This window comes from Poecilia mexicana, unplaced genomic scaffold (genome assembly GCF_051168715.1).
Source record: "Poecilia mexicana isolate PSO_F unplaced genomic scaffold, ASM5116871v1 scaffold_1, whole genome shotgun sequence".
In the NCBI taxonomy this organism is placed as follows: domain Eukaryota; kingdom Metazoa; phylum Chordata; class Actinopteri; order Cyprinodontiformes; family Poeciliidae; genus Poecilia; species Poecilia mexicana.
In genome coordinates this window covers 11679775-11695927 of record NW_028263370.1, presented here as the reverse complement: position 1 = coordinate 11695927, position 16153 = coordinate 11679775, and the positions used below count along the sequence as shown (strand labels likewise).

General features: G+C 41.8%; 2 protein-coding genes across 2 annotated transcripts in view; one reads left to right on the top strand and one right to left on the bottom strand.

The window, feature by feature from the left end:
- Nucleotides 1-87: 87 nt before the first annotated feature.
- ncapg (non-SMC condensin I complex, subunit G) lies at nucleotides 88-12773 on the bottom strand. Its single transcript, XM_014990441.2, has 22 exons — nucleotides 12668-12773; nucleotides 12302-12409; nucleotides 11326-11553; nucleotides 10807-11035; nucleotides 10438-10583; nucleotides 10255-10339; nucleotides 9585-9777; nucleotides 9344-9493; nucleotides 8092-8232; nucleotides 7181-7304; nucleotides 6904-6993; nucleotides 5965-6153; nucleotides 5780-5890; nucleotides 4577-4696; nucleotides 2972-3208; nucleotides 2067-2248; nucleotides 1813-1978; nucleotides 1208-1375; nucleotides 965-1088; nucleotides 767-814; nucleotides 566-635; nucleotides 88-470 (listed from the first exon to the last, which is right to left on the bottom strand). The coding sequence occupies exons 2-22, from the start codon at nucleotides 12407-12409 to the stop codon at nucleotides 344-346; spliced, it is 3036 nt and encodes a 1011-aa protein (XP_014845927.2). The 5' UTR covers nucleotides 12668-12773; the 3' UTR covers nucleotides 88-343.
- Nucleotides 12774-15109: 2336 nt separating this feature from the next.
- Nucleotides 15110-16153, top strand: part of fam184b (family with sequence similarity 184 member B) — a 33987-nt gene continuing 32943 nt past the window's right edge. Inside the window, exon 1 of the mRNA XM_014990436.2 lies at nucleotides 15110-15797. Coding sequence (XP_014845922.2) covers nucleotides 15648-15797 — 150 coding nt within the window. The 5' untranslated portion in view covers nucleotides 15110-15647. The remainder of the gene's footprint in view (nucleotides 15798-16153) is intronic.

Genomic DNA, 16153 nt, shown 5'->3' with positions numbered 1-16153 from the left:
ACCTGTGATACCGTCAGAATCAAATAAACAAACCCAATGAAACAAATTTACTTACTCATGACTAATACATGTAGTAAGGGAGACCACTTATTTTTCTATTCATTTGTTTTTATTATAAAAGTTGAGAGAAAATAATGGCACACAAATGAATTCAGTGAAAGCTTAAGGGATGACAGCAATAGTTATTAGCCGTGAATGTTTAGAGCTTAGTTGCATTTACTAAGACCCAGTAGGTAATGAATAGTTATCACTATATAGACATTGAATGTACCAACAGTAATAGGAGACAAATGCACTTCTGTTCCTGCCGAGTAAAACACTTAAACTGTTGAAGAGTGAACATTCACGACACATTGGCCTCTTGATTGATGAGAGGGTTCAGATCCAGTTTGGTTTTCTCCAGAGCTGCAATCTTTGCCCTCCGTGACGAACGCACCACAGGAACGGACTCTGGGACATTTTCTCCATCACTGCAGTCAAACACCAGATGCACACAGGATGTAAAGGTATGGCTGTGAAAGAATACTGGCATATTTCTGTCCTGTTAAAATAGATCTGAACTCACCTCTCCTCTGATGACTCAGCCTTTCTGCTTGGCCTTCTGCCCCCTTTGGCTGTGCTGGCTTTCCTTTGACCTGTGCAGGCAGACAGACACTCAGGTTACCTCCCAGAGCTGAGTCACCTTCTCTTCCTCCTCCTGTCAGGAGCTCTATAAATAAAACTGTGCTGTGAATAACTCAATGTACAGGCACAGGGTCTGAGTTACCTCTCTTTGGTCTCTTGGTGGATTTAGATGGATCTTCTGTTGCTGCTTCTACAGAGACACAATGCATATTTACAGAAATTAAAGCTTTTTGAAATACACTCAGCGTCTCTCAGGTGATAAGACCACTCCTTCACACCAGGTATAACTGGATTTACACACATCAATTCGCTTGACCAGAGAATATCTAAAGGTGTGTACCGTCTGCGTTGACGTCCAGTGGTTGGAGAGCACTGGCGTTGACGACCTCCGCCTGTTCTTTAGAGTCCACCAGCTGACGCAGCATCTTCTCCAGAGCACGGAGGCAAACGCGATCCTTTACCACCTACCAGGACCCAAAGAGGAGCCGTGAGACAGGAGGAACTGCGGCGTAGATCCAAGTCCGGTTTGTTTCAAAATGCTTCCGAACGGCACCAAAGTGCTTGGTCTTGTTCTCATCCGTACCAGTACGAGCTGCTGCAGCAGTGTCGTCAGGTCGTCCCTCACCGTCTCCTCTCTGCTGAGCTCCAGGTTGCTCAGAGTCTTGGCGTAAAGGCGGACTTCAGGCGCAGCGGGATCTTTGAGCATCTCTCCACACATACGGACTGCCAGGTAGTCATGGACACACACCTCCTGGAAAAAAAAAAAAAAAAAAAAACACACCAGGACAAATGGTCAGGCATATACAGACTACTGAAATTCAGTGAACGTGGCTGTCATGTGTGAAGTGCCTTGCAGAAGTATTCACTTTTTCAGAAGTTATCAGATGTAATAAGCCAACATTAAACAGCTCATGATTGTGAAGTGGAAAGAAAGGAATATTTGGTTTTCAAGATGTTTTTACCACATGCATTTGTGTCCAAATAAAATCCAGCACAACATACTTCCTTCAGTCACCCCCTAATTATGGATTCCAGTTTTAAGTAATTTGATAAAAACCATCTGTTCTGTGAAAGCCTGAGTTTGATTAAAGAACATTGGTGAAGAAACGACATTCTGTAACGACCTTCTGGCAGAAGATCTTTGCATGTCTGAAGTTGCTGAAGTTCTTGGACGTTGTTCCGTCTCACCTCTGTGTTAGCTGAAGGTTTGATGAGTCCACTGGGGCGGGTCAGCTCAACTAGTAGCTCAACCACGTTGTTAATGTCCACCTCAGCCAGTGGAGAAGTGGCCGGCGCGTTCAGCAGAGTCCGAATCGTTGGCAGGAACGTCTCCTCCACGACCTCCTGGTGGGCTCTGTCACACAAACACCAACTGCTGTGTAATCGCATCGCAAAGAGAGGAAGTCCTCTGACTAAACCTGGGGGTGTTATCGCTGGGGGACCTGCTCTCGCGGGCGTAGAGCTGGAAGAAAACTCCCAGACAGTGGCGCAAGCGGACATCGTCCTCAGTGACAGGGTTGTACCACAGCAGCACCAGGCGTGACAGCATCTTTGCACTCGAGATGCGACCCGTGTACATCAGCTTGGCCAGACCCTCTGCCGTCTCTGTCCGCAGGTCAGACATCTGGGTTTGTTTAACAGAAAAACATTCAAATTCCCTCCGAAAGTCAGACACTAGTAAGGCTGCAACGATTTTATGGATTATTCTGATGATTAATAGAAAACTGGATTAATGGATTGGCTTATTGTGCAATTTTTTTTTAAATCTAACCATATAAGCTTATTTCATAAAATGTTGGTTATACAAAAAACACAAAAATAATTGAATTCCTTATTTAAATAAAGAATATTGTATTGCCTCAACTATAATACCGTCATTCTTTTCGAGTATGCTTCATCATTTGTACCAAAGGATTCATCTGCACACAAAAAATTCTTCTATCAACATGTGAAAATCTCATCCCTCTTCTTGGCTTATCAATATAGTTTAAGACTGATCTGTTGACTATTTTTCTAAAAATAAAAAAAAGAATCCTTAATAGATTTATGTGGGATAAAACATTTACAAAGAAGTTTTTTTTTTTTTATCTTAAATAAAATAAAAAAAAACATCTGCTGTTTGACAAAAATGTATATACGTTTTGTACAGTTTTGACTTAGTTACTGCTGAGTGTATTGCTCTTTCAACAAATAGCCTTTTTTTTTTTTGAGTCTATGTGCTCCAAGCTAACAATTAACCGACTACTAATTTAGTTATTTCAGAAATCGATTCATCACGATTAAATCCAATTTTAATGCTAGACAAAAACACTTGTTTTTCAGCAGTGTACGAATTAATCCAGCTCACCTCACTGTCCAGGAACTCTGACAGCATCACCAGTATGCTCTGTGCAGTGTCTTCTGGAATGCTCCCCTTGTCCTCGGCCGGTGTCGCTTCACCCTCCTGCCTGTCGGGTGACAGCGGGGGCTGGACGGTCTGAGTGGACGCCGTTTCAGAGAGCAGCTGGAAGCCAAACAGCAGCAGCAGGTCAATGATCGCCCGCAGAGCGCTAATGCGGATCTTCACCTCATCCAGCTGGGCAATCTGGAGAAAAGACAAAAACGAAAACGAAAACACAGATTCTCATTTTGTTCTCATTAATGCCTTCAGATCCCTGGTGGCTCTTAACTTTAAGAACTACAAAAAAAACTTGCAAAATTGTTCAAATTTTCTTGGATTTGTCACTTTATGACCAAAAACCTGACTATATTTGATGCAAGGTAAGAGAAAAAATATTTGCTTTATTTCCACACATAATAATTATCCGGGTATCTGCATCCCTAGAACCAGAACCAAACGAGGAGAAGCAGCATTCAGCTTCTACGCACCACAAATCTGGAACAAACTTCCAGAAAACTGTAAAACAGCTGAAACACTGACTTCCTTTAAATCTCAACTAAAAACCCACCTGTTTAGAATTGCATCTGAAACATAATAAATTACGAATTTAACGATGGCATTTGACTTAATGTAATGCTTTGATACTTGATTCTATGTTGCATGACTTTGTGTTTTTGTGCTTGTTATGATGTAAAGTACTTTGAAATGCTTTGCTACTGAAATGTGCCTTACAAATAAAATTTGATTTGATCTGTAGGTTTCAGAAAGTCAAATTTAAGGCATTTTTAACACAACCTTGATTGAAGCCTAAAATTGAAAACAAAAAACATTTTTTGTTTTCAAAAATGTTTTGAAAGGAGGTGTTTTTTGAGAACTTCCTGCATTACAATTAAGCATGGCAAAACCTGAGATTTATGGGGTTGTTTGTGGATGTCAACTGTTGTTGCTGTTGTCATTATTGCGTCCCGTCTCTTTGGTTTCATCCAGAGTGGCGATGGTTTTCATCTGCCTCTGTTGTTCATTGCTCTCCTGTGTGTCGAGCCCATCGCCCATGATTGACACAGAAATACTAACCAGCTAGCCAAAAAGGGTACATTAGCAGCTAGCTACTGGTAGCCTCAACCACCTCAGAACATCTGAATACAACTCATATTTTTGCCTGATAGAAAAGTCCTGCAAGGGAGAAAAAAAAAAAAAAAAAACTACGAGATGACAGTATATTTCATGATAAAAATCTAAAATTGAATTTAAGGTTCACTTGCATTTTTTTTTTAAATGAATTTAAGACACTTTAAAGTTTTAATTTTAGACACATAAATTTCAGACTTTTTAAGGATGGGCAGACACCATGATCATGTGCTTCTTTGTGTTGACCTAACGCTGGTGGCTGTAGTGTGAAAAAGCAAAGACTTATGAATATCTCTTCATTTCGGTTTATGTTAACTTAATATTTGTTGCTAGAAAACGAAGCAGCAGTTGTTGTGAACACAAGTATCAGAAGCTTCAAATAAAAGAACAAAGACCAAACCCATCTGCACACTCTGGTTAGAATCTGTTCAGAAATGAGTTCACCTGCAGCAGGAGGACCATGTGGGTTTTGGCCAGCTCCTTGCTGTGCAGGGTGCAGGTTCCCAAACACACCACGGCCATGTTGCGAACAGCAGGGTGAGCGTTCGCTATGGAGGGAAGGACCTGAGAGGAAAAAGCAAAGGAAATGAGACGTGAACCACAGTTCTGCTTTTTATAATTCTGCAATTTCAAACAATGGATTAATGCGGTATTGATAAAATGAGGCTGAATAAACATTCAGCCAAGTTAACACCCGTTTTGACAGATTGATTCAAAGGAGAAATATTTTTCTTCTATCTCTACTCTTGATGGAGATATTTTGGGTTCTCTCCTTTTTGAAGAGGAAGTATTTTTAAAACCGTCTTACACAGATGCTATTTTTAAGATCCGTTTGCAACTGTAGTTGACTCTTAACTGCGCCTTCCTTCTGCTTTCTCGTGTTTTTTGTTATCTACTCTGAAGACCTGCAGTAAGTTCAGAAAGTTGACATTTTTCTGATGCCTTGACTTCTACAGTTCCCCCCCGAAAAAAAGCCACTTCTAGCAGGGAAACTTGAATTGCTTTGATTTCTTTTTTTAGCCCCTCTGCTGCTTTGAAGGAATCGGAGTCAGACTCCGTCATCTTGTAGGAACCACTTTGAAGAGCATGTTTGTTAAATGATGGGCACAACGTTTGAGGAATATTTAGCAGCTGCCAAAAACGATTCCTGAACCGTTTTACTCCAGTTACAACTTAGCAGTGCCGCACGAGATGGTAAGTGAGGGATGCTTCAGTCCAGTCATCAAGAGCTACGGTCTGGTAAGGCAGCTCTGTAGCTTCAGCAACGCAGAGCGAAGACTTTATTGGAATTTGAATCGACTACAGTAACAAATTTTCTGCGACCTGGTTCCTGTGATTGTTACTCGCTTGATTGACGTTCCTTGAGTTAAAACTTTTCCAGACTCCAGTTTGAACACATCTCAGTCATTTTGGAAATACAAAAGTTTACTGTGAAATGATCCCAGATTTCTAATCAATTACTAATGTTGCAGTGAGCAGGACTTAGAAGGAATTGTGACACTGTAAGGAAGCACGAAATCGAGGTAGCAAGTTCAGAAGGAAGAACAAGCAAGAAAAAAAAAGCAAGAAATGAAAAAAATAAAATTAAATACTGGAAAGAAGGCAGGTCAAATAAATACCAGAATGAATCGAATGCAGACTAATTACCAGTGATGACATCAAGGCGCTTATGGTGGGACCAGTCCGAGTCTTGATGTTCATCTGCTTCAGCAGTTCGGCGCACATCGTCAGACACCTCAGGAGAGTCTCTGGGTCGTTCTGTCGCAGAATATTGTTTTACATTTTTATCCATCTTTCACGACTGCTGCGAATCCTCTCGTGTCCTCGCACACCTTCTCGGCGAGAGCCTCCCTGTCGACTGGCTGGCTGCTCTCCGAGATCTCCTGCAGGACCTGGTTCCTCTGATCCTCCAGACCCACGATGGCGTCCTTCAGCTCTGCTGCTCGACTGAAGTCCTGCGCGGCGATGCAGTCCTCCAGGTCCTGTTTGGCCTCCATGAGGCGGACCTTCACCTCTGCAAGCTGGAGGGAACCGCAAGAGAGGAAGAGGAGGACGAGTCGAGTCACTCCTTAGCTGGAGTTAACTAGGAGAGTGGACAAAATCTGCCCAAGCCCCCACTCATCCAGAAGCTTACAACTGAATTGAAACCAATAAACAGTGGAGATGAAACAATTAATCAATTGTTCTTGAGCTAACAGTCAACTAATATAGTAATCAATTGTAACTTTAAATTATAACTAGAGAATACAGACTTAAATAAGGGGCATTTGCTGAAAGATTACCTCCTTCAGAGCAGAAATTAAGTCAAAACTTAATTCATATTTGGCATTTAAGATAAAATATATCTTCTCAGTTTGTAAACATGTTCTACATGAAAGTGATGCTATGCTACTGCATTTCCGGGAACACGTTTTCTTTCTTATTTAAAAAGGGAACTCGGTTTGTTTCTCTTTATCTTTGAATGCACATCTAACATTGTGTAAAATAAGCTAAAGTGTTAAATGACTTTTTTAATCAGTGTCAAAAGAATCAATAGAATAATTGATTATGAAAACGGTTGTTAGTTGCAGTCCTAAAAAGCAGTAAATATACAATCACACCAGCACATGAAGTACACGAGTTAAAATAAAAAATAAACACTTGTGTTTTTGTCCGAATCTGTTACAATGTTACCATCAGGCAATGGTTTCATCTGTGCAAAAAAAAAAATCGGCTGTATAATTTGCTGCAATTATGCAATCTGGGCAAATGTTTCTCCAAGTCTAGCCCACCTGGACCTGCTGCCGGCGGCTCCTGTTCTCATCCACTGGCTGACTGGCCTCCATGATGGGTTCCCTCACATCTGAAATGATTTCTGCCACCTGTTAAAGAAAGCCAGCTCCTTTAAATATGAGTCGGAGAGATGACGATTCAACAGCCAGACCGAGACACCGGAGTCAGTATTGCATCGTTTGTCGACTAACTGGCTCTTGTTGAGAATCTACTTTAGTTGACAAGACGTCTGACTTGATGGAAATGTTCGTCGTCTAAAGTCAAAGTCCGGCTTACGGTCTGGATGCGTCTTTGGTCGTCTGGGATGAGGGCGAGGAGCTTCTCGGTGAGGAGAGACACCAGAGAGGACGGGGTCTGTGTGAGAGCCAGCATCTCCTGCAGAACCGCCAGAACACGCTTCCTACAAACACAACTCAGTTAGTCCGACATATCATCATACAGAAAGTTATGACACGGTATGTCTGCATCCAAGTATGCAAGTAATTTAAGACAAAATATTTGCAAGGAAACTGTAAAAAATAAGCAACAGATTCAGAGTTTCTATAGATTTTTTTTTATTCCTTTTGAATTTATCATTCCTTTTGAAAACAATGGAAGAACAAACTGACAGATGGATGGACGAGACAGAAGTTATTGCGATAATGTCTATTTCAGGCCATTTTCAGGTAATGGCACAATAATGCACCCTCTCAAATATCAATAAACCGATAAGTAAAAACGGGTCAATACTAACAGCGCATGTTTATTTTCCAGTGCAGGATGCTGGACATGTGGGAGTGTTTACTTGAGGCAGAGAAGCAACGTAAGTGGTGTGGTCGTTTTTTATAATGTTGAAAGTCTAGGATAATGTACACATCAGTAAATACCGTTTATTGGTCAACAGCAATAATATCAGCTTAAATTGTTATATCTTTGCACCCTTAATTGGAGTTTATTGATTGCTCTGGTTTCTTTTACATTTTTTGTTGGGGAATTCAGGAAGACAGCATTACCAGTTTTGCAAAAATTACAAAAGAACAGATTGATGAGCCAATGGATAAAATGATAGATAAACTGAAACTGAACTTTAGTTTGTACATCTACATCCGGTCTGCTTGCTTCATCCATCCTTGTACTCATTCATCAGTTTATCCATAGACAAAGATTCAGTTTGGCATTACATCCAGATATTTTTGCTCTGGACTTACCTGCCGCCTTCCTCGTTGGTGTCGAGGCAACCGATGAGATGGATGAGCTGCTGGGAGATGAACTCCTTGGTCATGACGAGCTCCAGCTGGTTGAAGTCAGCCCTCTGCTCCTCTGTCAGCACAGGCACCGCCTTCAGGTAGCTACAGCAGACAAAGCAAAGAGTCAGTTAAACTCCAGCAGTAGCATCATCCTCCACCCTTAACTCTCTACAAACACACACACACCAGCAAGGCAGTAGTACGCAGTAAGTCGCTTTTTGCAAGTTGAAGTATGAAGCATCTTAGGCAAGCCTGGCTGCTAAAAAACACATTTTTATTTAAAATATTTAAAAAAAATCACACTTAAATATAAAAAGTGAGTAAAACACACACAAATGGTTAGGCACGCTTTAAATAAATTAAATAGTAATGCTTCAGTTATCCACACAGTTACATACATAAAGTACTCTTCAGAAAACACTGCCTTCAGATACCTGCGGTTACAACATTGTCATAGAAATTTTAATTTTCAGATTTATTGTGTCAAAGTAGCAACAACATTAACTACATACAAGAAAAACACAAAGGATCATATTTTTCTTTGCATCTGATACAAAGAAGCACAAGATGTTACTCTAGAGGGGGAGACCGAGACTCCAGCCAAATGGAAATCAAAAGCAACCATTTAAAAATCGATTACAGCCCTTAGAAATAAAGCTCAAAAGTGTTCATTTATGTTCTGCAGTCATTGGTGGGTAATATCTCTTTGTAATAGCTGGAAAATGTGTTTTAATTTTAAAGGCAGCCAAGTTTCCACAAAGCAAATATAACAGAAGCAAGAACAAGATTTGTACTGAATCTGTGAAAGTTTTGTGCATGTTTAAAAGAAAAAAATCTTATAAAATCTTTTTTTTTTTTTTAATCACATGCCACTGTTCATCCAGTCCTCTGCCACCATTTTGTACAACTTTCTTTCCCACAATTCCTATGCTATGTATTCTACTGTTTGCACCTCCACCAATAGCGTGACTTCAGCTGCTTTTGATCCGTGGTGCATTCACTTGATGGAAAAAATACTGGATTTTTCGAGTTACCGACTGGCTGTACTTCTCTGTGTGCATCTCTTCATATCTTACAAGGTCCAACCAAATCAGAAAGATTATACGTTTTTGAAATCCACTGACTTTGTCAAACTCATTTAGAATAAACTTTGAAAATGCAAAATATTGACAGCACAATACTTATTTTGTGAATCTCTTATCTAGTAACTTACCCAAAGAGGTAGTCGCCATAGCTTGCAGCATCTGGCAACACTTGTTCAAGCATTTCCTCCCCATCATCTCCTTTACCCTTCAGGAACTCGCACAGAGATCTCCAGTAAAGCACATTTTCACAGGTCAAAGAGTCCTCCGGGATCACCTTCCTGTTGTTAAATCAAAACTTTATTAGTTTATTATGTCAGAGAGCAGATGTTTAAATTGGCGCAAATGAAAGAAGGAAATCTGAGAGTTCACCTGTCGTCGAACTGCGCTCTGTTCTGCAGCAGCTCTTCGGCTGGCATCGTTTTAAAGATGGCCTTCAGGGTTTCCATAGCGGTTTCTGCACAGTTCTCCACGTCCAGCCGATGGAGCAACTCGATGACGTTTCCGTCCAGCCGAAGCAGCCACGCCGGCAGCAGGCGACTGCAAACGATGTCTCTCACCGACTCTGAGACACACACAGCGGGTCGGAAAAGACTGATTTAACACAAACACACTCGTCTGAAACTACTGGCCTTTAAGTTTATTTATGAGCTACAATGTGCACAAAACATTTTTTTTTTCAATATATACATATAAAATCAATAAAAGATATTTTCCATGTTTTTATTTATTGTCGTCTTGTAACTTAAACTTCTTGGAAACAGAAACTACACCAGAAGGTCAAACTGGTTTCGATACACTGATAGTTTAAATATTAAAAGGTGCTATTTAAGCTAAATTAATCATCAACCTGATAGATTTTTAATAGATTTGAGAAGGCTAAAAATATTTTTTATACATCTAACCCTGATGATATTTTTAATACGTACTGATACCATTGTGTCAAAGTGTTAAGCGAGACTTTATCTGTTCGCCACAGCCATTCTGATGCAATGGAGATTTTTTTTTTTTTTTTTTTAACCATGAAAAAACAAAACATTACCTGAGGTGTCATGGAGACCTTGCTGCAGTAGACCGACTCTCTGTGCGATGGTAAGAGCTTTGATGTGAACCTTTTCAGAGAGAACCTTTTGCCAAAGACAGAAAAATAAAGGTGAAATTAGAGAAGAAACCAGAGTTCCCAGTATTTTACCAACACACATCTTTTAGCTGACTGCATGTGTACCTGGTAGGCCAGCTTGCGGACGTTCTCTTTAATGTCTCGAGTGCGTTTGAGAACTTTAGGCAGAGTCCGTGGCGACATTGCAATGCAGGAAAGAACGGCACGTCGCACCTCCGCGTTACTGTCATTTTCTAGAATTAACATGTAAGCTGAAAATACAGAAGAGACGAAGAATGAGACAGCTGATGGGCCAATACAAATAGAGGAATCACAAACTTGGATTAAACAAAGATTGACCGTAATCAAGACATGTACAATAGCAGAAAAAAACAGATAAATAATAAATTAGCCACAAAACTGGGTGCTTAACTTTCTGAAGTGCAATACTTACAAGATTTAAAATTAACAAGTAAAACAATAAAAAAAACAAACCATTGATGGTGGGACAGTCGGGATCCTTTGGCTGTTGGAGGCGGGTCATCGCTAAAGCAGCCTGGATCCTCACGTTGGGGAACTTGTCCGTGACACGGACCAGCATGGCTTGGTGGATCCGGTCGAAGAGGTCGTCGTCGATCTGGGCGTTCTCCGCCATGCCGCCCAGCAACTTGTTGATCAACTGGCACGCTCTGAAACGCACTGCGTGACTGCTGGCTTTGTGAGACTGAAGGGAGAAATGGAGGGGAAAAAAGTCAAACAGCTTCTATCAAATAAAGGACAACAAGTTTCACATGTCACATCAGGTTGGCAGTGCAGGTATCTTAACTGTGAAGGGTCATTTAGACATCCAGGTAGCGGTTCATGTCCTCAAAAAAGGTCTAATCTGTAAAATACAATTACTAATTTTTTTTACACTTTTAAATTTGGAATTTGAAAGTCTTCTTTTAGATAAATCTTATACTGCTGAGTGCTGATAAAGGTCAAGAAGGATATGTAGGCATATACGCTTAATACCTCTAACAGAAAGTTGAAGATGAAACTCAGAAACGGATGATCATCTTCATCTTCTTCTTCTTCTTCTTCCTGTTGCTCATCCTCTGCGTTGGGCGGAGGCTGGAAACTTGTGGCAAACTTGGCCACAAACTCGATCACATTTTCAACAGCAGGCTCTCGTTTGTACACAATCATTGCATACTTCAGGTAGTGGACAAACTCTTCATGGAACAGAGTCTTGTCCTCGAGCTGGAGGAGGAAGTGAAACATGTGACAAACATTCAAGTAGAAGCAAAACAGTATTTTGGATTGAAATAATAATAATAATAATAATAATAATAATAATAATAATAAACGCTGTCTTGCTGAAGTATCAACCACAAACTTCATTTCATGCTGTTCAGAGGATGGATTGAACAGCACTCCGTGTGATCTCCAAAATCTGGGATTTTGTTGAACACAGAGTTCTCCAATCCTGGCCCAGTGTCCTGCATGTTTTATGTTCCTCCTTGCTATTTGACACCTGGCTTAAATGAATGGGTGATTAACAGAGTTTAGCAGCAGCTGAAGGCATGCTAAAGAGGCAATACAAACACTTGAATCGTTGTGCTGAAGTAGGGAAACATCTAAAACATGCAGGCTAGGGTTGGGGATCGCTGGTTTAACATATTCAAACATCAGCACAACACTGTCCCTGACCTATGTTCTTTTTGTTTTTGTCTTCATGGCATCGTTTCTTCCCTAATGTTCTCTTACAAAACGCCTTAGACCATCCGAAATTAAACTGCAACCAAATTACGCAACTTCTAAAGCCCCGTCGTTGCACTTTTATTTGTAAAATGTTTTTGAAAACCATGCATTTTGGCCTATGACATAAGGTTGTCAATAAAATCTATTGAAGTGTGTGGTTATAAAGGTTCAAGCAAGGCATTGTTTATTTGAAACAGGTATATTAGAGAAAGGTGTGTTTAGCAGGTAGCACGATCAGCAGCTGCACCTTGTTGTAGCGACTCTTCAGGCTCGCCACCAGCTTCGCCTTGTTGTTGTGTCCTCTTTGAGCCCGTTGAAACGCCTCCTTTAGCTCTATCTCACTGTCCGCAGTCATCTAACACCAAAAAATATCACATAAATATGAAAGCACGTTTAAGCAACAGCAGGCGTTTTGCCAAGTAGAGAGCAACGTTTCTTTTCCAGCACCGACACAGCAGCAGTCTGTTTGTTTAGATGACCGACACACTTTACACGTAAACAAGAGCCAAAAAGCAAGTCCCTCACGACAAACCGAGCTTTGTTTACTACAACATAAGTTTAATGTTACATGAAAATGGTTCGGCTATCAATCTTTAAAGGGTTATACGTTTACCTTGCTGTGAGCTTTCTAGTCGCAAAACTGCCGCCTGTTTTCAAATTCAACCGTAGGAGGTGAGTTTCCTTTTCTATGAAGCCTCTAGGCCTCTACCGCCACCTGCTGGATGGGAGGGAAGGCTCTAACTGTGAGTTTGCACATACTGGTTGTTCCTGCGCTTTTTCCCTTTTTATGTTGTAATAGTTATACTGCAAAGCTATGCCTCTGCATCACTGAGATCCAATGTTCTTACAAATCATCTTGAATTTGCTAAAACTGCCACTCTTGGGGAAAGTACTGAATGTAATTCCATCCATTATTCAGATAATGACAAATTAAAATCAGTTCATTTCAGTTGTATTGTATGTCTACAATAAAACAAGCAAATGGTTTTTCCTGGATCATTTCCACTTAACAGTAAAATATCATCACGTAGCTCACAGAAAACACAAGTAGCCAAAAACACGTTCACCGAGAACTTATAAACAACTGCACTATGTAATGAAATGTTGATGTAAGTCACGTGAACCGTCTAAACAGGAGTTCAGCATTTTAACAATTTGAGGTAGGAAGCTGTGTTATAGTCTGGTGGTTCTATTTTCACTGCTGCTGGATGTCTGATGATAGTAGTTCAAAATGTTCCTGGAGAGAGAATGAGGAGTGTCTGACAGCGTCCTATAAACTCTGCTCCTGCAGCACGTCTCACTCAGCTCCTGAACAGATGGTGGAGACGCCTCTGACCCTTCAGCTCCCTCTGTCTTGTTGCTGTTTGAGTTGCACCCAGAGATGCACATTTTATATATAAAACCCTGTTTTGATAGTATTTCTTGTACTAGTACCTTAGTTTAGTTAATTAATTGTATACTACAATATGTATTCATGCTGCAGCAAAGATAACACATTATTATCATATTTACATTGATCTACTCTATGTGATGGATTTGTTGTTTTTATTATTTAGACCTCTGTAAAAAATTTGGAACACACTCTTTAAAAAAAATCATATGTGGTTTTAAAGTCAATTTTTCTCATTGCACACATTCTGCTCCCTGCAGAGTAACCGCGAATTAGCATGCTTGATAAACACCCCACTCAAAGCTTGCTGCTGTAAATCTAAAAATAAGTGTTAGTTTGATAAATTTGATGATTGACACACTTTTGATATATACACCACAGCTGTCCCTTTTTTCATAGCCAGCTGACCAGCAGTTTGCAGTAAGATTTGGGAGTGTAGCAGATCTGCATTACTCTATACTCCATTCAGAAACTTATGCTAGCATTTCACTAAAAGGTCTTCATGGTGATTTGAGAGAAAGCTTTACTCAAGACTTATTGGCATATTGTGTTACATACACTGAAATATCGAGAAACAGAGAGAACAAATGATTTATCAACATCTACAAGGAGATTCCTATTTCTCAATACAATCGTTCAGAGGCTACCTTAAATAAAGACCAAGGGATACGGGGAGGGGCAGTTATAGGGGAGGGGCTTGAACAACCTATAGCACATGTGTGTTTTGAGCATTGGTGGCACCAAGGGGACATCCACGGTGGGCTGGAGCAGCATGGGTGTCACAGTAAGTTTGCTGGCTGTCTTAAACTATGGACTCCATATAGGATTGTCAGTGGGCTAATCATCACAGATTAACTGGAGATAAATTTTATACTAGACAACTCTGCCCAAGTCTGTTCAGATTATTTAATTTTCTTCATATCAGTTTGTGATCCAACATTTGGAGCCAGCTGGTTTTCCAGTATCGGTTGGATTAAATGGACCCAAGAATGTGCTGTACAGGGAAGAGAAGCCCACCCTTGGTAAAACCATGGGGCATAGATAGATGCATGGGTGTGGATCAAAACTCATTTTGGCACCTGCAACTTACAAGGGTTGGCTGATCATAGGTGGAGGTGCAGCAGAGCACAGGAGTTGGTCAGTCACATGCCAGTAAAACAAAAAGAGTGGTCACTGGCAGATGACCCTCCAGCTGTTAAAACTGGTATTTCCTCAACTGGAGAGCTGAGTTATGAGGCTTTCTCCTCTGTCAACATGAGTGTATTTTTGATTCATTTATGACCCCAACAGTAAGAAAGCATAGGAGATTCTGGCTTCTGGTTTGCCACCCTAGAGCAGGGCACGGACCCCCAAACGGTCACCCCTTTTGTAAACTGTAGCCGCCCCTGTGCATGTCCTACATTTCACTGAAAGATATCCCTAGAGTAAAAATGAGATTCAAAACACTGAGATATCATCAATTTCCCCATGTTTTCTGGATTTGCTGTGTTCTGTCCAACTGTTTCATTGCTCTTTCCCATCTGGGCCACCATAAATCTCCTCTGGGGGTGTTTTCTGCTAAATGCTATTACAATGCATATATTTGTCTCGGTGTTCCTATAGTCTCTGTGTATGTTTATCCAACTGATCACACGGACCCCGGAGACCCTCCTCCTCCTCCTCCTCCTCCCCTTCGTACAGCGATCAGGGGCGGGGCAGCACTGCAGCAGTGAGCCTCTCCAGCAGCTGTCTCCGGTAATGTTCCACAGATACACACGCCCCTCTCCGCCCCGGCCCCCAGACAGGTGGTCGGACTGTACGCTCTCATCCTCCCTGTTAGAATAAGGAAAAATATATACATCTGCTGGCAACAGGACAGGCTCGGCTGGCGCAAGCGCGTCCCCGATGGACTTCCAGCGTGTGACCTCCGCGATCACCGGGCGGCCAGCAGGAGGAGAGCGGGGCAGCAACCGGAACGCACCAGGAGAGCCCCGACGATCTACCGCCGGATTCCTGGAGATGCCGAGAGAGGATCTGCGCGCGGAGGGATGAGATGCGCGAGTAGGAAGCTGACACGATTTCCGTGGGATTTTTCATCCGCGAGGCGGAAGGATCATTTCTGACAATCCTCCGGTCTTGGGAAGTTCCCCTGGGAGAGAGAGAGAGAGAGAGAGAAAGAGAGAGAGAGAGAGAGAGAGAGAGAGAGGTGGTGGGGGGTTCCATTATGGCTTCAGGCGCCGGTAAGGCTGCACAGTCCCCCGGGCCGGGCTCCACCGTGAACGGGACTGCGGCAGAGTTGGCCACCATCGAGCAGGAGCTCTATGACTACCAGATGCACAACAAGATGTGCAAAAAGATCGCTCAGCTCACCAAGGTAAGATCCTCTGCTGACAGCGTGCGAGAGAGAGAGAGAGAGGAGGAGAGAGAGGCGCGCCGCCTGATGCCCATCTGTCGGGCTGACAGCGTGATCCGACGGCTGACTCAGTATCACACCTTCGGATGTTGCACTGCAAAACATGCACGCAGTCAGAAAAACATTATAAAATGCTGGGCCAGTAGGCTTACAGTGCGAAAGGTGATGGAGATGTTCAGCCACTTCATGTCGGGGAAACTTGGATCAGGTTGGAGCGGCTTCGTGACTGACAGTAATCTGACATAGATCACCAGGAGCTTTAGGTGTAGGCTGCAGATCTCCATCGAGCTGGGAGCCGCGGTAAAAATGTGATTCTG

Excerpts from the sequence above, each read along its gene's own strand:
- ncapg (XM_014990441.2), bottom strand. The coding sequence starts at position 12,409 with ATGACTGCGGACAGTGAGATAGAGCTAAAGGAGGCGTTTCAACGGGCT. Across the intron at positions 9,778-10,254 it reads AGGTCTCCATGACACCTCAG|AGTCGGTGAGAGACATCGTT; the intron begins GTAATGTTTTGT and ends TGTGTGTCTCAG. Across the intron at positions 4,697-5,779 it reads GCGCCTTGATGTCATCACTG|GTCCTTCCCTCCATAGCGAA; the intron begins GTAATTAGTCTG and ends TTTTCCTCTCAG.